The following is a 24629-nucleotide window of genomic DNA, read 5'->3' as shown; positions in this document are numbered from 1 at the left end:
CGACTCCACGCCTTGTGTGATTTTAAGGGTCTCGGGATTTCACACAGCTCCACCTATCGGCGTTGGTGTGAGGCGCAGTTCAACTCGGAGACATTATTTGTCGATTAGGTGGATCTAATATGAACACAATAATGAAAGAATAAATGAACGAAAGAACGAATGAATAACATATGTTGAAGAAGAAAATTAATTTAAGATTGCGAACTATGTAATTTAATTGGCATGCTAGGAGAGATACAGAACCACTTTCATGCATAAATGTGCGAGGAAATAGTTATTTTTAAGTCTTTCATCATATATGAACAAGCAATAACAACTGCATGTTATATCTACAATAAATATGACTAGATAAAAATATGTTTAAAACTGTTGTTCGCCAGGAGGTGGCGGTGTAAATCTTTTCCATATTTAAATGTTGCCGTTTAAATGAATATAAATGTTTGTGTCGTTTTTGTTTAATACATAAAATTCATTATACTTATTCTACCCAGTTTTAAGTACTCATAATTCGTATTTCTTCGTTAGATAAATAGGTTTCAGATTTGCAACAATAAAAACTAGCTACCTTTGGCAATTGGGAAGTACAAGGTATTTTAAAATATAAAATAAAAAGAAAATTGATTATTTTACATGAACTTAAGTTTGACTCAAAATTTATATTACTGATGTTTACATGCTTCTATTTTTATCTACATTTCAGTCTGATTAGACAAAAAAGTTGTACCTGTGTAGTTAAAAATGGGTATTACATATTTAAGTATGGGTTTATATAGTTAAATTAATTACGTTAATTAAATTAATGTACGTGTGTGTTGAATTTAAATTGTAGGTTTATTTGTAGTGTTCATTTCAGAAATTGAAATGAAAGATGCTGCGGTTAATTGGAGTCACGAGGTTTCAAAACAGGTTTCTCAGAAAAGAGACAAAATCTATAGTATTTGCTCCAGTGAGAATGCCATAAGGAAGTTTCACGTTTCAGTGGCAATTTACTCCTCCTCCGATGAACTGTTGGTGTAAGGACGTAGTAGCATCAAGCAACCCTGTGATCCAGACTGCACGGACTTGTAAAGATCGAGGGAAATCGCTGAGCTGCCTCAGTTTCTGCAGGTATGATGTTTCCGAGCTGTGTTAGGGACATGACACTTCGGTATTGAATACATTGACTGGCTAATCTGCGACATCATAGATCAAATCAATGGTTGTAAAATCGCAATATTTCTAAACACGTGATAAATACGATAATTCCCTTTTTGTGCATAGTCACGTAGTTTGATAACATATTTAACGCGTTATGTCGAAACAAACACTGGGGTATCGAAGTTAAGGTCAGTGTATTGCCCACGCAATCATGCAGTCTTGTCCAATTTAATGTTTCAGCTATATTATAAGCTTTTTTACTTTATATTTGAAAATCTCGAAAGAAACCTAGCCTATAACAGTAGTGTGTGTTATTTCGTATATGCTGGCGGGCAATCTGTCTTAGATAGGTTATGCATGTGTTAGCAGAATAGACGGCTTGATAATCGTGTTTTTGTTAGACGCCTGAATACAGCTTATATATAGGAGATCATCTGTACACTGTTATATGCTCCCCGGCAGTGCTATGCCATGTTTTTACAAGGACTTGCTATAAGAATATTTAGCAGGTACATTTGTGGCTCATTAAATTAAAGCAAAACCAAATGGGCACCATTTTACACCGAAGGAATGCAACGACCATCTTTTCTAATGAGATGGTTATATGAGCATTGATCTTGAGATCTTGACTTTTGTTTCCAAAAATCATTGCACAATATGACATGTGCTCTTCTGTTATGGGACTAAAATGTTCAGAAGAAATTATCTTGGGCTACTCGACAGATTTGATCTATGTATAGGCTCCATATAATTTAATTTATATTACATATGTAAAACGCGTATATGAAAAAAACGTACAGAAATTTAAGTATAGCTAAATTGAACCCATACATGCACGTACATCGGCATTTCGATTTTGGCTCTGCGCTTGATTTAGACGTTGTAATAGTGTTCATCTTATCAATGAATCACTCCACTCTGAAAAGGCTTCATTTATATGTAACAGTCCCTGTAACCCCCATTGTGTCACTTCAGTGATGCAGATGCCCTGTGCAGTAATTATTAAGTGTACTATTAAGCATTAGGAAACCACAACTCAGCCACACCGTGCAATTTCGTATTCAACTTTTTGCTAAACTTTTAGTAGCTATAAATAAAACAAGGTGACGATGTACAACAATAACTGCATTGTGACTGGATCATGGTGGCCCAAATTCCACTGCTTTATGCATTCCAGCAGAATATATGTGTTCTTGGTTTTAGTAGCAGTGTGAGCTACTGTGATGACTACTGACTACTGAAAATGGTTTATTGATTAAAAAATTGTTTGAAATAATGAATCTACAAATGCTAATAGTTTTGTATGGCAATAAATCTCATGGTGCTGTTGTGTTAGCCAACAGGAGCTGTAACTAGAGGTACATTAATGTTGTTGTACCTTGGGGAGCCCATTTCTGTACCTTTTAAGGTACAGAATTGTAAGGAACAGCCCTAGTGACAAGCAAAGGTACAAACTGTACCCCTTTTTTCTGAGAGTGTAACTATGTAACAACCTCACCACAGTAACACTCCTGTTGATTGAGTAACGGTTGTCATGGCCACAGATGAAACTGGTACCTCTTATCTGATGCTGCCATTGAGTTTTCATAGAAAATAAAAATTAATTACAATAGAAAGGAAACTAAATGTGTCCTTTTCCAGAATTAAAAAGCCACAAAAAAACACAATTTCTTGTAAGAAAATAATAGGTGCAAATTAATGTTCCCTCAATGGTACAAAAATGTTCCTCATAGTCAACTTCTGTACCTTAAAAGGGCATGCTAGCTTGGGCTGTTTTGCGCTCTCACTACAGCTTGTGATAGACAGCAATGCAGTGTTGCCAGTGGGAGAAAAATTGTGGGGCATTAAGTATTTGCCAGTTGCGTATTCTCTCTTGGAAGATATTGAAGCTGAACTGCAAATGCCTCAAAAATGCCATCGGACGCTGTTGACAGTTATGTTTCAGAATTGGATCTGAACTGAAAAAAAGTGGATCAGCTCATCCCTATTTTATTTACAAAAAAGTAACTACAACACCCTATATAGTAAGCAGTAGCATAACTGTTTAATTGCTGTATTACAAGTGAGGAACTTATTTTTGTTAATACAGAGAGAGTTGAGAGATCATGGCAAAGAGAAGACAGTAGTTGATCTAACTGAATGTCAGAAAAGTAGAGCTCCACCATATTGGAAAATTCTTTAATATTGCAATATGATTTTTTTGCAATAAAATTTGAGATATTTATAAAACAAAAAAGGAGCTGAGCATTTACTCAAAATAACCTATAGCTGAAGACTTTACATGGGCATCTTCTTGGCCTGGTCCAGCCACTGAGGTCCCCAGCAATGAGGATCACCCTCAGGGAAACAGGTCACATGACTGTAGTGCCGTAACTGACAATGCAGGTAATGTGCTTCATTCAGGACTCCCTGAGCAACCACTCGTTTGACAGAAAGTCAAATCAGCAGGATCCAAAGATTCTCCTAAGTGACCCAGTACCAAAGGAGTCCAGTCTTCGTCCCAGGTTTCTAGGTAGAGTTCATGTCTTGAAGCCATACAACAATGACCCTTCTCAACCCCCTTACAATGACCTCATGACCCCGATGATCTTCAATCCATCCATAACTTCATAAGACGAGTAAAAGGTAAATTAACTACTCAACGAGGTTGATGGTCCCTTCACAGACAGACACACTGCTGACGGCTGTGCCCAAAAGGTCATTAATGGCCTGGATCTTGATTTTCATTAAGGACACTCACAATTCCAGACATGGTGGGGCAATGTATGGCTCAGTGGGCTAAGCCTGTGTGCCTGTGATCAGAAGGTCGTTGGTTTGAGCTTACCTTTGGCACATCTGCAGGTCTTTGAGCAAGGCCTTCAACCCCCAGTTCCCTGGTTGCTGCTGTTAGTGGCTGCCCTTCGGGGAAGGCATACATTTTTAATTTCCATATGGGGATTAATAAAGTATGAATTATTATTATTATTTAGAATCCTCACTCAGTCCCCTGAGAGCCCTAATCGGAGCCTCCACTGACTCCAGGAAGATCACAGCACCTTTGGCAAAGTCAAGGTTGGTAAATCTTTCCTCACCAACAAATGCTCCACAGCAACTGGACCCCATGACCCTGCCCAACACCCAGACCATGCAAGCACTGAACAGAGTAGGAGCAAGAACACACCCCTGAGGAACCCCAGAAATTACTGGGAAGAGCACAGAAGTTCTGCCTCCACTTTGAACAGCACTCACAGTGCCAGTGTGCAGGCTGTCTAACTTAAGGGGGAATCCCACACAGTCTCAGGATGTCTCACAGGGCACAGAGTCGAATGTTTTACAAAAATCAACAACGGCTGGTAAACCACACAGGGACAACATCCCGTCCCGTTTCCCAGTCAGTTGGGACAATGCCTGTTTGTCAAATGGAAGCAAGGATTGCTTGAAATGCCAGGAGGACAGCTGGAGAAGTTCACCACAAATCCTTACCCCCAGCTGGTACACACCCATGGAATCCTAGTGAGTTTGGGTGGCTCACAGCTAATCGGAGGATCAGCCCCAAGAGCAGTGATAAGGACTGAAATGAATCACATTGTTTTAACAGGACTGACTGCATTCCTTGAATCTCTGCTACCGTAACAGTAATCCTGTTCCTTGGCTGTCTGAAGACCCTGCAAGTGTTTATCTTCCGTAATGTTATCATATAAGACTGAACCTTTACAACCTGTTGTTTCAGTTCTCAGAATGAACCATTTTCAGACACACTGAAGCTTAGGGAACAGCCTAGATTGGATGCTGCTCCATCACCGGTCATATGCTCTCATACATCAGAGGCAGTTTAGAGACATTAGCTTACCTGACTGTAAGTCTCTTTGACCAATGGAGGAAATTGGAGAATGTGCCTAATCTGCATGCAAGCAGGACAGGGGCAGCATTTGAGCCCCCAGCCATGTAGTTGTGAGGTGACAACATTACCCACAGTCCCTGTCATGCAAAGACCTTAATTATCTATTCTTTGAGGTAAAATTATAAGTGAAAACTTTTGCCAACATAAAATGTTAGTCTGCTTCTCCCCTTTTTGCAGATTTGCCAGCATTTGCCAGACCAAAGAAAAATGCCTCTAGGTGAACATGGAAATGGGTTGAAGAAGAAAACGACAGATATTAAAGAGAACTATGACTTCAAGGATGTCCTGGGAACGTAAGTATCTGCCATCAACACTTGAGGAATGATGCAAGTTTGTCACAGTAATTGTTTTAACTGAGTAAGTAAATTCTACGTGTACACTGCCTTTGTACTCTGAGGTCCAGCTGAATTTTAATTGATTCTATTTTACATTGTGCTTACTTTTGATATTTAATTATTTGTACAGCAAGAGCATTTCAGGGTAATGTAATTGTAATGTTTCAGTAAATGTAATACGTATATAACTATGTAAGTGGCAAATTAACATCTTGAATCTTGCATGTTTATTTTACATTGCATTGTTGTAAGCATCAGGTTTACTTAGTTATTTTTCACAGCTAGTGAAGTTTGTAATACTGCTGAGACTAAGACTAATTTTTACGGAGATTTTATTTATTACAATTACACAGTTTCTATACTTTTGCTGAAAAACGGGATAATTTTTTGTTACAAGATCGGCATTTGCATATTTTGGATTATCACGTGAAACAAGACATTAGTTTAGTGAGACTAGTTTAAAAGAATAAGAAAGTAACAGTAGGTGCTCATATTGAATGCAATTTAAAATGAGGAATGGGAGCCATCATTTCCACAGCTTGAATGTCTGAGGTTCCTGGAAGCAATCAGTCATCTAATAGATTATATGGATACCCAGTGGTCTCTGTTATTAATCAATTACTTTATTTACTAAGATGGAGGTTCTTTTTAGTGAGCCTGGCTTTGTAAGACCTACACATATATATTTCTGTCAGCTTGTGTTATGTTCTTTTGATGCAGGAGGAAATTTGTTTTTATCTTTTGCTATTTGGGGCATTGTGGGAAAACATGGCTGCCTTTTTTTGCAATGATAACATTGTTTAAAAACTGATAATATGATGTTAAGAATGAGGAATTTCCTCTTGTTTCTTAACAAATGAGCATTCACAAGTTTATATATGTTTTTCGATATAATTTCTCTTGCACATTCTTCTGCACGGGGCGGCATGGTGGTGCAGTGGTTAGCACTCACACCTCTGGGTCCAGGTACTCCGGTTTCCCCCCACAGTCCAAAATCGTTCTGAGGCTAATTGAAGTTACCAAATTGCCCGTAAGTGTGCAGATGTGAGTGAATGGTGTGTGAGTGTGCCCTGCAATGGGCTGGCCCCCCCATCCTGGGTTGTTCACTGCCTCATACCCATTGCTTCCAGGATAGGCTCCGGACCCCCCCGCGACCCAGTAGGATAAGCGGTTTGGAAAATGGATGGATGTTTCGGTCAAATAAATTCACACACACACGCACACACACACACACACACACACACATGCACATACCGACCGAAAAGGTGTAGGCTGACGCTACCGTGAAAGACCTGAATGAGCCACTTCAACGTACACGTGTTCTGGAACTATCCAAGAGCTGCTTCCAAATCGTTAGCATTCATAATGTGAGGCTTGTAGTTCCAGCACAGCTAAACTTGGTGAGCATGTGTCCGCTGCAGTCTTTGTCTAGGCGGGGATTTCACATTGACTGTTATTCACCTCTGCAAAACAATGCCATATCTTCTCTGTAGTTCGCTTGATCTGTTTCCTTCCTCTGGTTCTGTATATATTAGCCTGTCATTTAAGTACTCCTTGCCGACCTGCAATTAATAACACTGGTCGATTTTGATATACTGTAATGTATCAATGTTTTTGGTATATGTGTAGCTTCAGCATATAGGTATTTTCTTTATGTTGTAGATGGAATCGTCTTGTGTTGGTTGAAATTACGATTTCTCTGGAAACATGGCTTCTGTGTTGTATCAGGAGAAAAAAATGTGTGGAGAACTCTGTAAGATCAGGTGCAGATTGGCAGCCTTTGTGTTTTGATAACATGATGTTTCTGAGGGCTTATCTATTTATGAAATTGAGAAATCGTGTCTGTGTTTGTCTGTATGTGTATGCGTGTCTGTTCAGTTGTTTCGCCGTCTAAAAGCCCACCTATGTAAACAATGTTTCGTCTGGACCTAGAGGTTGCGGCTGTCATTTGTTTGCTTTCGTCTCATGTCATCACTGGAATATCCATATTTATGCGGTCTCACCTGACAGCGGTTTACCTACTCTTAGGCCGTCTCGATTTATTTAGCAGTTGTTTACTTTGGGTAAGACTCTGCAAAGACGTTTGCGTGCCGGTCTTCCCAAATAGCACACAGTGTGTTGCTTTTAGTAACCTTTTTGCCTGCGAATTCTAAATGCATGGTTTGGTTTTGAACTGGTAATTTCAGAGTAAGTATTGGTTTAATAATTGCTATTTAAAGTAACTTACATAACACACACATTATCAGAATAGTAATCCAATGTGACCACAGCCTGTTGAGCCTGTATGCTGAAACTGCATTTTATATGTAACTCGCTAACACTTGGAGTCATTATAGAAATGGACCTCAATATCTCAATAATATAAACAGAGAAACTGAAAACATTGCTGTCTAGTGTAGTAGTGTCTTATTACAAACATTATCAATCAGACATGCATGCACTCAAACTGCCTGATCACTCCTATTCCAACTGATTGAATTTTAAGGATGTGAGATGGTGATTTACTTCAGACTTATTTTGTATTCAAGATTTTTTATTAGTCACATGCATGAATATATTGCTACACCAGCAGTGAAATGAAATTGTAAGTGTATAAAAGAAGTAAAGATAAAAAAGATATAGGAAAATATTTAAATTGCAGGTTGCAGCTATAGCTGATTTTAATTGGGGGAGTTAATGATTCTACTGGCTTGGGGGTAGAAGCTTCTCCTCAGCCTCTCAGTCCCGGCCATAAGGCTCTGCAGGCACCAGCCTGAGCACAACCACTGGGACAGTTCATGCCATTGATGGTGAGTGTCTCTGATGATATTTAATGCATTGAACCTGCATCACTAGATGTGGATGTCCTGTGGGTGGACAGTTCTGTCCTGATGATTCTCTCTGCACACCCTATCACACTCTGTGGGACTCTGCGGTCCTCAGAGCTGCAGCTGACATACCAGGCAGTGATGCCCCCAGGGAGCACAGATGCCGTAGTACCGCCGTAGAAGGAGATTTTGAATTTCCTTAGTTACCTCAGGTGATGCATATGCATATGTATGTCCTGAAAGGAGTTAGGTGTTTGTTTTATTACATTTATACTTATCACTAAGTATATCAGCATAAGCAGGAGCACAAGCCAGAAATGCAGGGAACTGGTTTCATTTTCAGAAGGAGAAAAAAATTCATTGGTGTTTCTGAAGTAGTTAAACAAGTATAATCGGTGGTGGTGAATTTCCCCTGAAGGAAAGATAGAAACTTTCATGCAGCCTGACCCATGGACTCTTATCTCCAGTTCCTTATTGTGTTTCCTGTCATCATCTACAAAACAGGTGCCATAAATTATGCCCATGACTGCTTTGTGTGTGGGGGGGGGCAACATTTAACTTCATGAGCAGGCATTGCAGAATTGATGCCTTTCAGAGGAAATGCTAGATATAAGAGTCATGAAAAGCGAGTTTAGCTTCTTGGTTGAATCTGTACCTGGGACACCAGCCATTGTAGTGAAATGTTCTGCTGTTTTCAATATGCAGCATATCCAGAGACTCTTCAGAAATGTGAATTTCCTTATGTATTACTTATACACCTGAAACTTATTTCATCATTATGTTGCACTGTGTTCAGCTTAAGGTGCTTAATAATCTTTGAAGTGTTCTAATTTTTTTTTTTTTTGCGTATTACTGGACTAGTATAGCAAGCTCAGTGTTTTTCTGAAGTTGCTGCACTTTGTAATCTATACCTACCCAAATGAACCATTTACAAGCACATACTTCTGGGCATCACATGAATGCTGGTTGGTAAAAGGGGGAATTACATCTTGTGATCAGGACATCCTGTTAGGAGCCACACAGCAAACATAGCCATGTTTGCATAGAAACCTTCATTAGACACATACTCACAATACACAGCCATTACTGTGTGTATCTTCTGCTTCCTCACTGTCTGTGTTGAAGATCATAAGCCTCTATATCCTCTACATCCACTGCAAACTATTTCTTTCACAACCTACAAATGTACAGTATTTTTATAAAATGTACTCTTTATGCATAAGCTATTAACTTCAATAAACTACGGACTGGTGTTTTGAGTGTTGAGTGTTTCATATGTCTTTGGTCTATGTGAAGAATTATAGGTAGAACGTGCACACAGAGCTAAGACAGGAATTAAATCTGTATTCCTGGAGCTATGTGGTGACAGTGCTACTCTCAAAGCTACTGTACATGTAACTGTTCATTTGCCTGATGGCACATGATTAATACTTACTGTATATTCTCATGGACAAGGCTTATCATGCTAAGTAAAGGCTCGGGCTGGATATTGGCACAAATCCTTCGATTTGATTAAATTCCGATTTCATTTGATTCCGTTTCAATATCTATCCAATAGAAATGAGATACTGTATGCCTCCCTAGACCATCACTGATCCACCACCAAACCGGTCATGCTGAACAATGTTGCAGGCAGCATAATATTCTCCACAGCTTCTCCAGACTCTTTCACGTCTGTCACATGTGGTCAGGGTGAACCTGCTTTCTACTTGTGTAAAGCACAGGGCACCAGTGGCTGACCTGACAATTCTGGTATTGTATGGAAAATGCCAATCGAGCTCCACGGTGCCAGGCAGTGAGCACAGGGCCCACTGGAGGACGTTGGGCCATCGCGCCACCCTCATGAAGTCTGTTTCTGATTGTTTGGTCAGAGACAGTCACACCAGTGGCCTGCTGGAGGTCATTCTGTAGGGCTCTGGCAGTGCTCACCCTGTTCTTCCTTGTACAATACCAGCAGATACCGGTCCTGCTGATAGGTTAAGGACCTTCTTCAGCCCTGTCCAGCTCTCCTAGAGTAATGTTCTCCATGTCCTTGAAACTGTGCTGGGAGACACAGCAAAACTTTCGTCTATGACACGTATTGATGCGTCATCCTGGAGGAGTTGGACTACCTGTGCAACCTCTGTAGGGTCCACATATCGCCTCATGCTACCAGTAGTGACTCAGACCATAGCCAAATGCAAAACTAGTGTAAAAACAGTCAGAATAACTGAAAATGATTAACAACCCCCTCTGCTACTTAACTGACCAGATGAATATGCAAAACGTTTCTAAATTGACTTGATGCTATATTCTGATTAAAAAGTGTTCCTTTAATTTTTTTGAGCAGTGTATAACGTTATTTTACGTCAGTAAAATGTAAGTAATGTACTGAAAATGATTGGTGTAAGAATAAAGCCCTACTTGACTTGCTTCCATGCATTCATGTACTCATGTTACCATGACTGACACTGCACAAAGATGGCAACGTGAGGCGATTGTGCAATACTGTTGTGACCCTCCAATAGGTGAGAGAGAATGTATCATCACCTATGCGATAAGAGGACAGATACAAGTAAAATTCAGCAAAAATATTTTCAAAGTCACAGGGAAAAGGCATCAATGAACTAGATCAATCTTGGGATCATTGAATTGATACCAAATCAAAATCAGGATTGAGATCTAAGTGCTTTTAATGTTGCGCTTTTGAAACTTGTGTATTCTCCCATAGCAGCTCACTAATGCCCAAAGTGCTGAACTTGAAAAAGAAGGTGTAACTGTGAAAAATGTTTAATTAATTCAACACGTAAGGAAAAAGCATTGCAATCATTGATTTTGGCTGCTAGAAAATGTGAACCATGGATATTATTATTTACCAAGTGAATCTAATTAAAATTTGCAGAAACACTACAACAAGACATTGAATTTGAAAATAAATAGGTGGTAGGATAGCCTACTAGGCCTCTGTTGTATTTAGTAACAAATCCGTATACTTTTTGGGCTTTTCTTATTAGAAATTTTTTCCTTCAAAACAATTTTCAAAATCCAAAACAATCCTGTAAATAAGCAAATATGCCCAACCAGTAGCTATAGTGCAAAATACGCTGGTACAATTAGTAATGTGGACTGATAGTTTTGAATGCTTTGCTGATAAAATAAGCAATCAGCAAATAAGCAAAACAGCTTATATACACATCCGCTTTGCACATTACAGTTGTTTTGCTGTTTCCTGTTTCATCCATCCATCCATCCATCCATTTTCCAAACCGCTTGTCCTACTGGGTCGCGGGGGGTCCGGAGCCTATCCCGGAAGCAATGGGCACGAGGCAGGGAACAACCCTGGATGGGGGGCCAGCCCATGGCATTTCCTGTTTCAGTAGACCTATTAATTTTCAGCAGAAGCCTAGATGTGTTCAGTCTATGGTGCCGAGGACATTTGAGAAACCAGCCACAAGATAGAACAGTCACTTTTCTTACCGTCCCGTGCCTTTGGCAAACTGTGTCAAGTCAAGACATGAACCTTGTGAAGACTAGCAAGTATACACCACATCATGAGCCCCCTGGAAAGATCCCGTTGCTAGGAGAGATGGGCAACACACTTGTCACTTTTACAAGGACCAGCATGGTATTTGGGTGGTTTTTGCAGGACAGAAAGATTACTATTTCATTGTCCATCCTACAACGAACAATCGTAGAAGTTCAGCCTTCTGCATTTTGCTGCGTGATTTTGCCTCTAGGACCCCCTGGAACCCTGACAACAATATAGCCTCTAATACTTTGTTTGTTTTATTCCACTGAAAATATGTTGTCTTTACAGTTAGTATTTGTTGTTTACCGAGTCTGGTACGTTGATGAGCTCCAAGAAAATTTTGTGGAAGGAGTTGGACTCTGAAATGAAACCTGTTCGTGCTTCATGCATCATTGGGCGTACCACTGGAGAAAATATTAAGCGGAACCAGTCAGGGCACTGCATTTATGTACTGCATTATCCCACGGACGCAGGGTCGGAATCCTGGGGAGCATTCCCAAGCCATTCCCCCACTAGGGACCTGTCTATTTATTTTTTAATATAGGCCTTCACCCTAAGACAAATATATTGATCTATTGATCTCTCCCAGAGACATGACATGGATCATCTACTTATCCCACGCTACGCCACCTCCCAACCCCTACAACATCTATTACTCACCTAGGGCTAAGCGGTATATCGAATTTTTATGATATATTAATTAATTATTTTCAAAAAGAACATCAACAACAAGACAATACCGCAGGATAATATAATATCTACGCACAGGTTTTCAAGATACATCTTGTGTATCACTATTCTGTTTAAAAATATCTAGATATATAGATACCCCCCCCCCCCCCCCCCCCCCACCCTATGACAATTTCTGGCCTGTCCGTTCAATTTGTTCTGGTGCCGACGCACCATGGACATTTTTAATGACGTGCACAGTGACAGATGCAGGTGGCCTGGTGTAGAGGTGTCATGTAGCAAATGCCCGTTCATTGACAGTAATGTGTGTAGCATGAACTTCACCTCTGACTTTGATCTTTTCTAAACACTGGTGCTTATGACCTTCTTTAGAAGACATTTGAGATTTAATCTGAAAATGGTTTGCCTGTTAATATTTCTGTTGTTGGGGTCACAGGTGTCAACAACCAAATTGCACTGCTGTGGTTTCATTCATTATATCAGTCTTGCTTTGTTTCAGGGGAGCATTTTCTGAGGTTGTTCTTGCAGAGGAGAAGCAAACCCAGAGGACAGTGGCCATCAAGTGCATCCCAAAGAAAGCCCTGGAAGGCAAGGAGAACAGCATTGAGAATGAAATTGCAGTCCTTCTCAGGTGAATGGCATATCGTCGTCTTTAGCATTTGAATGTATTTGAGGAAGAAGGAAGCAGTACTTCTATGTAAAATCTGAAGGATTATTGGTAACACTCTACTTAAAGCAGTAATCATAATGCATATAGATTATAGATACCTTCATAATGCATGATAAGCATTCATAAAGTATTATAATCACGGCTATAACTATTAACTATTTGTAGCACATTATGGCCATGTTTATTATGCATTATGAATGCTCTATGAAGCTCTCATCTATAATGCAATATGGATTTGGATATGGATCATAAAGCATTATAATGTTCAGTACAAGCCAATCAATATATTTTGGATTTTGGAGAGGATTGCATCTTGATGCTTCAGAGAGCTACATCATATTGAGCTTCAGCTCCTGGTCGGGCCACCTTTGGCAAACATGTCTGTGGGGGGAAGCCAGACTAACTAAACTCCAACAAAGACCCTAAATGAAAGGAAACAAGACAAACAAGTGTATCTTACACTTAACAGGATTACTGAGTCACTTTTTTGGAGTCAGGCATAAGAGTAATGTTTGCCCATCAATACCTGCTGCCATTTGTCCCATCCAACCTTGTTGGCCTCATTCTAATGAGCCTTATTGTGGGCTCACCATCCACAAGATGAAAGGTGGGGGTCAGGAACAGTGTTATTTGGGTGGTGCAAGAGCAGAAAGATTAGACTTTGGCTGTCAATCAATACCAAACTCCTAACGTGATTATTATCCAACCAATACACTGTATTTTCCACTTTTTTATTCTGGCAACAGAAATTGCATTTTTTTTTACAATAAGCATTTTATTGCATTATATTTCATACTTTAATAATAGCAGTCATACAGGGCATACATTCTCTACTCAGAAGGGCAGCAACACTAATCAAGCAGGTACAATCCAAATGACCAACCACACTGCAGAACAAAATACACAGCACACTTAACCCCCCATACCAGATTTACCAAAGAACTGGCACAGCTTAACCTGCATTCCTTTGCATTGCACATTAAATATGTGGACCACAAATAGCAGGCGCATAGCACACAGCAGTTATGCTTCCACTGAAATAGCTCCCCAGTGTTTCCCCTCCGAGTCTGTGCCTATTTCAGCTCCTTCTCTGTAGCACTTTTAGAGCATCTGCATTCCCTGTCCTCTCCTTTGGGGGGAGCTATAGGTAATGACTGAAAGAAGGAAACATTGGGCATAAGATGAAATGGGGAGAAATTCCTTTATAGGTTTCAGGGACTCACTCTCCATGAGAGGGTGAGGACATACAGAGGGACCCTGAAACAGAGATGCTGGTCCTTCAGCCAGTTCAGGTGCTTCGGGGAACCCATAAGGATTTTACCCATAAGGCTCCCAAGGGAACAGTTCTAGGCATATTCCATTTGTTCAGAAGTCAAATGAGATGAATTTGGGATGAATGAAATTAATTACTGGAGATGAAAATGACTAACCGACTGTGCTATTATCATTCACTGTTTTACTGAATATACAGTAGGATGAATGAAATTAATTAAAAGAGATGAATATGACTAACGTATTGTGCTGTTATCATTTGCTCCCTGCTAGGAAGTAACACCAGACTGCAGCTCATGACTTTTACTGACTTATACTTTACTACACTTTTGCCTCTTGAGGGTCACAGATGGTGAACGGGCAAAAAAAATCTTGTGAAGGATCTGATATCTTAGATGTGTTAGTGAGATGTCAACAAGGAAGTCATTTATTTTCGTTCCAAGAATAAGGCATACATGTACCGAAATAATAGTGTTTGCACACTCTCTCAAGTATATGCTGAATTTTAACTGCATATATAAATTCTTTATAACACATCTAGTATTTTGAAAGAAAGCTAACTGAAATACATCACACAGAAGTCTGTTTACCCTTCCTGTTAATTTTAAAACATTTAAGTACACATGTGGCCAAAGGGTGCAACATACTCAGCTAATCCCTGCAAATGCCATTGTGTACAGCCTTGCAGTGTCGCATTTGTCTGTTTGCTTCTGTCCTCTACCTTGTCTGGGTCCTACTAATAAACTAAAGAGCTCATATCTGCAGTGTGACCTTTTAATTAACGTGTAACCTTATAACTACTCGGTAAGAAGTTGCCTTTCAGTGTAAAATAGATTGTGTTATTTTTCATAGGAATGTTTAATTCAAACAGCAACAGGAAGTCAATTACTAGGAATTCGCAGAACGAATCACACCTGGCTCTCTGAGTGCGGAGTGAGTGGGTAGACATCACAGACAGGGAAAGCCGGTGAAGATGGGATGCTGAGAGCTTCAAGAATGAGTTTCCTATGATTTTTTATGCTCTTTGAGTAACCTTTTTGACTAGATGGAATTAATTGCATAGGGGTCTATATTGAAAACTTCATTAAGTCTTTCAGGACAGTATCATAATATCCTGTGGCTCAGTCACACCGTGATTGACTGTAAGATCATTGTACTCATGGGTGGATCCTGGCAAGGGCAAGATCGGAAATCGCATGGGATGTTCAGACGGTTGCAGCAATTGGCTCATATTTTGCTCTAGGCACCAAGTAGGTCAGAACGGCCCCTGATTGTCCTCTTCTGTTTGGGGACAGTCCTGCCTTGATTTCCATGTAATATTGGTGTAGAGAGCAGTGAGAAAGCAGATTTCCCTCTACTGTATGCCCCATTTTATTAAATGGGAGAGTGTTATGTACTTTTGTCCCATAAAAAAGTGTTTTTCAAAAGGATGCTGTGTTTTTCCGAGGCATGGAAAACTATATCACTGCCAAAGATCTTCTGCCCTTCACCACTGTCTGCTTTAACCTAAAACTTACTTGCTTACCATGTCTGTTATTTGTGTAAATATGTTGGTGCAATGCAGTTTCAGGGCAATTATTCTGTTCTAGGTTAGAAAGTGTTAAGGTTAATCAGTTTTACGAAACAAAATGTAGTACAAATTTTTTCATGATGAATCAGAATTTTTTATTGCAATAATTTGTTGGTCATTATTCTATCCACCTGTAAGTAACGATTAATGCACTCCATGTCATGCATATGTTTTTAAATGTACAGCAAGCAAGGAACCACCCAATGCACAGTGGAGTGTGTTCAGAAACATATAATGCACAGCTTAGATGGCATTAACCCATGTTTATTAAACATTTGGCTTAAACATTCGTACTTAAATACATTATTTTTACATTTACCAACCAAAAACGTATTGATTTGCTGAAATTTCTTCCAACAATCACTAAATTTGCTAAGATAAATTTGTCTGTTAATCCCAAAAAAATGTCTGTGAAGCTCATAAGTCAGTGCTTACATTGAAAATGCTCATCGCTAAGACCAAAGGCTAATTTTTGGAACGAACCTGTAAGCCAAGTATATAGCTGATGCACTCCAAGCTGTGCATTATATGTGTGGTAGCGGAGGGGGAGAAATTACTGAACACAGGCCCTGCTTCTCAGCCTGAAGCACTGTTGCTATTTGAGGGGTCTGTTCACTCATCAGGTGTGTAAGTAACAAAAAACACCAACAGTGTATAACCCAAAAAAGAAGGTGTGGCTATACAGGAAGTATAAGTAACTCATCAAGCAAGAAAAGCTTTCAGCTTTACTGCAACTAACTCACAATACATCTTAGCATCATAGGAGATACATTCATTTCTTCTGTTGTTTGGTATTGTGAATTGTTTTCTTCTGCAATTGATAAACCACTGCAGTGGTTAAATCAGCACTTAAGACAATAATATAATGTAAGTCTCTTGACTAATTTTAGAAATTAGAGGAAATTGATGTAACAGTAATTAATTTGTGAGAATGACCCATATTGTGTTTAAGAACAAATTCAAATACACTTACGCGTAACTGAAAAAGAGTGCAGCTACCCGCTTTTTCTTACTTAAGTGCATTAGAGAATAGACTCCTGTGTGTTGAGGGAGTTTGGACTAGTCCTAAAAAAGAAAAGCCTCTTATTAATCATGGGAAGAAGGAGGTGGACAGAGGTGATCCATCAGATCTCATTACTCTTTTTCTATTGCTCACAGGCTCAAGTATTTTGCTCCTTATAGTAAGTTATATGTCCTAATAATTGGCCTTGGATACTAATGGTTTCTGAATGCCAGCCCTGCTATAAATTACAGCTTTACTCACAACATATTTTTTGTTAGTACTGGGTCACTTGAAGTGCTGGTTTAGTTTAACGGTTCATTTCCAAGACTGCACTTTAGTGGTGATTAACAGTCATCATGATAAATGTCTGTCTATCCTTTCAACTTGCAGCCAGTGTTTCTCATCACCAGTGCAGTTGGTCTGTTTGCTGTATGATGTCTGTATTTTGATACCATTTTCCATGCCACACAAGATTCTTTTTCAGTTTTTCCGCCTGCGGTTTGGCACTAACTCTTGGGCCTCTTTGGAAATCTTTTGAAAAGTTGTATCAAAATGCTCTTTGTGACTTTTTTATAGATAAAAGGTCGTGCTAATGGTAATTCAACTTAAAATGACTTATTACATGCATTTTTCAGGTAGTGTTACAATTAGTGATACAATAAGCTGCAATATTATCTATACATAAGTTTATTTGCACTAACCTAAGTGAAGTGTTTGAAATTTATGAAATGAATGATGAACATGAAACATGGAAACTGAAGGTTACAACCGAAGCTCCAAAACTATTCCGGGCATAAATGTGTAACTAAGAAGTGTCACGAAAAAAGTGTTAATGTGGAACACTTTACCTTACTGAACACAGCTGTGGCAAGTTCATATCACTTCTCTAATAGAGGTAGTATTGGCACAGTATTCATGAATAAGAGTACTACAGTATAACAGTATCACCACAAACGTGACTTACGCAATGTCACATATGCTATTTTGCCCTTCTCTTCCGAAAAGAAAATGTGTCAAGTCATTGTAAAATTCTGTGAAATAGTGTATCATAGGTAGAGTGTCTGCTCCAAGTGCTTCCCCTGAAACTGAGACATTTTATAATATAAATATCATACTGCGTAGGTTTAAGCTTTTTCTCATTCCTCTTTTTTTTCAGAATAAAACACAACAACATTGTGTCACTAGAGGACATCTTCGAGAGCGATTCCCATTTGTATCTCGTTATGCAACTGTGAGTGTCATTTTTTTCTTTTCACTGGCCATGGTCCACAGAACACATCTGAAGGGGGGGGGGAGGGGGGTGGTTGTTGGGATTGTAAATTCATCCACACCTGTTTGCTTACTTGCTTTTGCAAAACCCATAACCTCAAAACCAAAGAAACATAACCTTTACTTTAAAAAAACATGGATAGAATTAGAACGTTTATTAATAAGGTTATTCAGCCTTCAATAACCTGTTATTTCTTTGTGATTGTTCATCACTGCATTCTTTATGATGCTCCAAAGGTTACCTGGGTGTGGGTCTGAGTGACCCCCCAGTTCCACGGTTCATGTATAACTCACCTATACTGATTTGTTCAAAATGACTGTAATTTGTCAAGATGTTTTATATTATGGGATATTAGCCAAAAAAATGAGCTGGATGTGTTTATAGAACAAACTAAATGGTAGGAAAGAGTTTAAAAAGTTGTTATTGTAAAATAAGACTGGTACTTTGCTGTATAAGAACACAGTATTTTATAGTAAAATGTTTTAACAATATAAATTGCTCCAGATATGGTCTATGAATGATAATGTTGCAGTTTTTTTATAATAGGGTAAGTGACAGCTCTTCACTGTATAGTAGACTAAGTGCAGTAATATTCTGCAGACCAGCATTTTCCTAGGATCTTACAAGGAAAGATATGCTTTGCCTTGTCGGTGTGCAGTTTTCAGATACATTATACATTACATCCATTAATGCCGTCTATTATTTTCTCACAAAAATATTAAACGTTCATCCTTCTTCTACTGCCATATCCTGTTTAGAGTTGTAGAGGGCAGCGTAGTGCACAAGACTGCGGTCCACCTTGGATGGAATGCTAATCGATCATAGGGCACAGCCAGGGCACTAGCTATAGGCAGCATAGACAGTTACCCAGAGCATCTAAACTACCTGCATTGTGGTGGAAGTGAAATGATCATCAGTTTTTTTGGTGGGGGCCCTCTGAGGTGCCTGTAGAGGTGGACCCCTCATTTTGTTGCCTCTTATTGTTAGTCCCCTTGAGTCTGGATGATTTAGATCCATGAGGAAAAAACAGGAGTCTTAGAATTGTATTTAAATACTTTGTATTTATGTAACAATGTATTCATTGTTTCTGACAAGCCATTTGTTTTAATAGTGCCTGTATGTTTAGTGTTTGGATGACTGCTTTACAACCACTATCTTCTTCATAAAAATTAGTTGTCCATTTCAGAGTGTCTGGAGGGGAGCTTTTTGACAGGATTGTGGAGAAAGGCTTTTACACAGAGAAAGATGCTAGTAAACTGATCCAACAGATCTTGGATGCTGTCAGATACCTCCATGACATGGGCATCGTACACAGAGACTTGAAGGTGAGGACAGTGAGAGCATTGCATGCTGTCTAATATTACTCAACTACTGTTAATTTTGTTGACGAAACCTCTGGGAAAAATTATCAATAAAGATTTTTCATTGAAGAAAATTATATGATAAAATAAAAATGTAAAAAAACTGTAACCAAATGTACTGACACTTTCATCAACTTCAAACCTCCATTTTCTGCTTAAAACTTAGGATTGTCACTACAATTATGTAGTAATGTTGCATTATGTAACAACTTGACAAAGTGTCAATGAAGACGTCCATCTTGGTTATTAAATGCACAGTATGACATTTTCATCATTAAAAAGTCCAACTCTCGCATTTTGTAATAACCACCACGATATGTAATAATTTATTACGAAATGTAGGGGAATGTATTTCTTATTGTGTTCAAGCTGTCTGTTATAAAATATGGCAGATTATTACAAAGCTTATTATTACAAAATGTGGCTGCTCTTACATAACAAAGTGAAATTGTTTTACTTTTTGTCAAGTTATTACGTAATGCGGCATTATTGTATAATGCATTGTAACAAGGATTCTTCTTAAACGGATTCAGAACATGAACTGAATTGACTGCAAACTGAAATCTAATTTTAACAAACAAATCATACAAAAATATACTTTTTTGTCGTAACCCTGGAAAATGCTGAAAGTATGGTTTGCTGCTGGGCTTTTTCTCTAACTGCCTCGTTGCTCATACCAGGGGGCAGGTTTGACATTGCTGGTGTCGGTAACTGTACAGACTTGCATTCTGTATGTTCTGTTGCAGTGTTTCCAAACCCGGTCCTCAGGGACCCACAGCGGTCCACGTTTTTTCTCCCTCCCAACTGCCTACCAGACAGGAACTGCCTGTGGGTCCCTTAGCACTTGGTTGCAAAACACTCTTCTACTGGATGGCAATGCTTCGAGTGGCGAAATAAGCTCACAGAATTTTCCGTTTTAGTTTGCACTAGTCTTCAGCAGAGTTTGCAATACGTAGCATTAGTCTATTGCATGTTCTTTAAATAGCTAAAGTACCAGCAAGCCACCAGTATCTTTTTACCTTATTTATCCATAACGTCTTCATTTTTTCAAAAGATGTCGAGATGTTGTTGCTTTCTTTACCAACACTTGAAGTTTCCTCTGATATGCGTTCGAACCTCGTTATGTGTTCATTGGTTCTCCATTCTTCCTCATCAACAGTTCATTGAAATTTCTCATTTCCTTACCTCTTAAATTTTATATGACCATAAGTCATTTCTGTCGCCCAGCCCTAGTTTATTGCTTGTTTGGTGTCTAAGCAGGATGTTTGATCCATTTGGATTAGTGAAATACCTGAGGTGTGCTGCAAATACAGGGACACAACAGGAGCACCGAAAAACTAAACCTTCCAAAAGTCTTCTCACTTGTCAGAGTGTCTACGACAAAGTGAGAACATCGGTTTTAAGGGCCTGATCATTCTCTTATGTCATGTGTCAATCCCATGCTAATTCTGCAGCCAGAGAACCTGCTTTACTACAGCATGGATGATGACTCCAAAATCATGATCAGTGACTTTGGACTGTCCAAGATCGAGGCATCGGATGTGGTGATGTCGACGGCTTGTGGGACTCCTGGATATGTAGGTAAATAAATCACCTTGTGTGATCTTGGTATGACCTTATTAACATGAAAACAAGGTAGTGACACCTGTTGGCAGTTAGGTGAAAGCAATTAGTATTGAAAACGTGTTCCTCTGTACCATGTTTTAAATGTTTCAAGTATGCCTGGAGGTACATGAGGAGCTAGATTAACCACATGATTTTATGGATATGAGTAAGACTAAAGGTTGTGACCTGAGACATCTATGGACAATTCATACTGACAGCTCCTGAAGTTCTGGCTCAGAAACCTTACAACAAGGCTGTAGACTGCTGGTCCATTGGGGTAATCTCCTACATTCTGTGAGTATGAAGAGCACTGGACAGTGTCAGCCTTCCTAATCCACGCAGTTTGTCTTAAAATCTAACACTCCTTACATTATTATATCGTGTCTGTCATAATTGCAGGTTATGTGGTTATCCTCCATTTTATGATGAAAATGATGTCAAGCTCTTCACGCAGATTTTAAAAGCAGAGTATGAATTTGATTCTCCGTATTGGGATGATATCTCAGATTCAGGTAATCCTTCTTTCCGGTTGTTTCTATCTGTATTGGAATGGCATGGTTTGCTCATCCTGTCTCTCTATGTACACAAGATAATTGTGACAGTTGCAGACACGTTTTTAGCACAATCAGTCTTTGCTTTATTCATTTGTAGTTTCTTCATGTATCTAATGTCGAACCAGAGGTGTGTAGCTTCAAAGGAGAATGTATATAATGTGCATGTGAGTTTGTCATCTTTTGTTAATAACAAAGAGAGGTCCTTAACTAATAGCTTAAAAAATTCATTATGCAATACATTCGATGTTTTTTTTTTTTGACTCACTGTAAAGCTACAATAATATATAAATTTGGAATAAACAGTACAAAATTTGTTCCTATTCTGTTTAATTACAGCTAAAGATTTCATTTTCCACCTGATGGAGAAAGATCCCACAAAGAGATTCACATGTGAACAGGCCCTGCAGCATCCATGGTACTCAGATAACCTCCTTTGCTTTTCATGATCTTCTACATAAATAGTTTTTGTTCCGTTGAGCTTACTTCATGGATTCCATTAGGTTCTGCAGCAGGAGAAACCAGATGTAAACTGTCCAGCTAGGATAAAGTAGGTCACTGTTTGGCTAGCAAATGCTAATATGGCTTGTGCGGAAAATAGTATGCGTAGATAAGCGCTTGCTGCATAAAGATGCTATACAAAATGCATTTTTTTGCCACTTATCACTCCTCAGTATAAAAAAGGAGAACATGTCATCTTGTTCCATCCTCAGCTGTTATTTTTCTATTTTTATTATTTATATTTTCTCTCTTATTCTGTAGGATCTCTGGGGACACAGCCCTGGACAAGAACATCCACGAGTCTGTCAGTGCTCAGATGAGGAAAAACTTTGCCAAAAGCAAATGGAAGGTGAGTGAAGGCAGGTTTTAACATGAGGTAAATGTACCTACTAACTCCTTTATACAACTACTGTGAAAAAGGAACAGTCGCCATCTTACAAAACCTGAAAAAAAAGTCTATATAACAATAATCCAGGTCACTTATTTTTATAATTTTGCCAAAAATGGCCAAAAGCCAGATATTACTCCCTTGATAAGTAAACAAACATATGAACAAGTAAATGGATAAAGATCTAATGGAAGATTAGGTCTGTAATATTTTTCCCATGCACAAATATACCCATATCAGATGCTTACCAGAGTATGTCTCTGTGACTGCACACACAGCAAGCTTTCAACGCCACAGCAGTCATCAGGCACATGAAGAGACTTCAGCTGGGAACCAGCCAGGAGACCCCCAGCCAGGAGAGCCCCACCCTGGAGAGCCCCAGCCAGACCTCACCCACCAGCCCCTGCCATGATGCTGATCTTGGGGAGGATAGTTGTAAATTCCACAATTCTGGGACAGCCCCATTCAACTAGCTGTGGTTGGCCAGCTATACAGGTGGCTGCTACAAGAGTGCAGAGGGGCCAGTGGGGCTCAGTAGCTTGCAGACCTAATGCAGCCCTCCAGCTGGAAGAGTTCAAACACAGCTGCATCACTCCAACTGCTTTTTCAATAATGTCCAAAGCCCTCCACTGGAACTGCATTTATTCCAGAAGGATCTACTAGGGAGGGGAGGCTGTGCAGTGTAAGGAATCACTGGTATTCAAAGAATAAGACACTAGCTGAACAGTGTCAGAGATGGGAGAATGTATAGGCCCAACACACTACTAGTCTACTCCCTCCATGTATAGAAATGGGTTGTTTAATTTGTTTAAATATCCCTCTCAGCCAAAACTTTCGCAGCACTCATATTTCCTGTTTATACGGTATTAGCAGGAGGTACTCCTGGTTCTGTGCCACAGAAGTAGAGGGTTAGATACATTCACGCTGATCTTTTATTCTAGCTATCTCCCTAATCTATCTTAAAATGAGATAAGAATCCTGCAAAATATTAATAACTAAAATTAAGTAACACAGAAGTCTTTTCTTTGCATATTTCTATTTTTATGGTTTGTTTTCAATTCAAATTAAGCCTTTCTTTCAGTTTACATAGTGGGGATATATATTCTTTGTGTGGATTATTAACTTTTTTAGAAATGGTACTATGTAATTCTATATCATCAGTATTGCTTATGCTTTATATGAGGTAACTGAGCAGTGCTATAACATATCAGGTTGTATAATAATTAGTAAACACCATATTTAAGCCCAACACTCTAGGTACAGCAATGAGAACCTGGATTTTTTTCCTGATCGGAAAACGTGGATATTACTAATGGATTTTTTTTTTATTGTCATTAAACCATATGTCTCATTTTCTTAATTTAAGCAACTCAATATTCTACTAATCATAGTTATATTTTATGATCCGATAAAATTCAGGAGGTGTAATCGTGTTACATATAATTTTAAGTGCCATGTTACATAAAGAATTAAAAAAATGCTAGAACATTCTTCCATTTCTTTGTCTCATTTCATCATGTCAATGCTAGTTTCTCAGTTCTTTCAATGGACAGTTTAAATGAGGTTTGTGCGTTCTCCAAAAACAGTTTGATTGCTAATGATTGAAGAACAAATTCTGATTTGATTAATTGAATTCATAGCTGGTATTATAATGTGTGGTGATCATTACTTTTTTGGTGGTTTTTGTTGTAGCGATTGGAAACACTGGCAGGTAGAACAGGTATGTTTCAAAACAAACACTGCTAATACTCATCTACGCATTATAAAGTGAAATTAGCTTTTCTGTTAGCTATACCTGACTGTACTTGACCCCCATACATAAATGCAGAGACCCCCGATGCCGCTGCCTCAGCTGAGTCTCATACTCAGTCCTCCGTTGTGATATTTGACTTATCCATGTTGTTGACATGAAATTGTTCACACCTATAGGCTGATCAACCCATCAAGCTTCTTAAGTAAAAGAAGACATTGAGTTAAGCATGTTCCCCCTTCTTCAGCGCGGACAGGCCCTCAATGACTTTGGCGACAAACAGAAGGTGGAACTTGGACTAATCTATTTAATTTACATCATGAACCTAATT

The 24629-nt window shown here is 39.0% G+C and overlaps 1 protein-coding gene across 2 annotated transcripts; it reads left to right on the top strand.

Annotated features, from left to right (window-relative positions):
• The first annotated feature begins 899 nt into the window (after window positions 1-899).
• LOC125745444 (calcium/calmodulin-dependent protein kinase type 1-like) lies at window positions 900-24044 on the top strand. 2 transcript variants are annotated; one of them, XM_049018348.1, is made up of 12 exons: window positions 900-1107; window positions 4107-4188; window positions 5195-5310; window positions 12857-12988; window positions 18029-18103; window positions 19329-19467; window positions 20958-21084; window positions 21327-21402; window positions 21508-21620; window positions 21999-22077; window positions 22422-22509; window positions 22827-24044. In XM_049018348.1, the coding sequence occupies exons 3-12, from the start codon at window positions 5225-5227 to the stop codon at window positions 23019-23021; spliced, it is 1110 nt and encodes a 369-aa protein (XP_048874305.1). In that variant the 5' UTR covers window positions 900-1107; window positions 4107-4188; window positions 5195-5224; the 3' UTR covers window positions 23022-24044. The 2 variants fall into 2 exon arrangements, with proteins under 2 accessions (XP_048874305.1, XP_048874304.1); XM_049018347.1 differs by lacking the exon at window positions 4107-4188 and having other exon boundaries at window positions 901-1107.
• The last annotated feature ends 585 nt before the right edge of the window (window positions 24045-24629 follow it).

Source organism: Brienomyrus brachyistius, chromosome 6 (genome assembly GCF_023856365.1).
Source record: "Brienomyrus brachyistius isolate T26 chromosome 6, BBRACH_0.4, whole genome shotgun sequence".
Classification (NCBI taxonomy): Eukaryota; Metazoa; Chordata; class Actinopteri; order Osteoglossiformes; family Mormyridae; genus Brienomyrus; species Brienomyrus brachyistius.
This window is presented reverse-complemented; position numbering and strand designations above follow the sequence as displayed.

What these genes read in the sequence shown, in the direction of transcription:
- LOC125745444 (XM_049018348.1), top strand. Translation starts at nt 5,225, where the DNA reads ATGCCTCTAGGTGAACATGGAAATGGGTTGAAGAAGAAAACGACAGAT. An exon ending in TTGTATCTCGTTATGCAACT is followed by an intron (nt 18,104 to 19,328) that starts GTGAGTGTCATT and finishes TGTCCATTTCAG; the next exon opens with AGTGTCTGGAGGGGAGCTTT. An exon ending in GGATGATATCTCAGATTCAG is followed by an intron (nt 21,621 to 21,998) that starts GTAATCCTTCTT and finishes GTTTAATTACAG; the next exon opens with CTAAAGATTTCATTTTCCAC.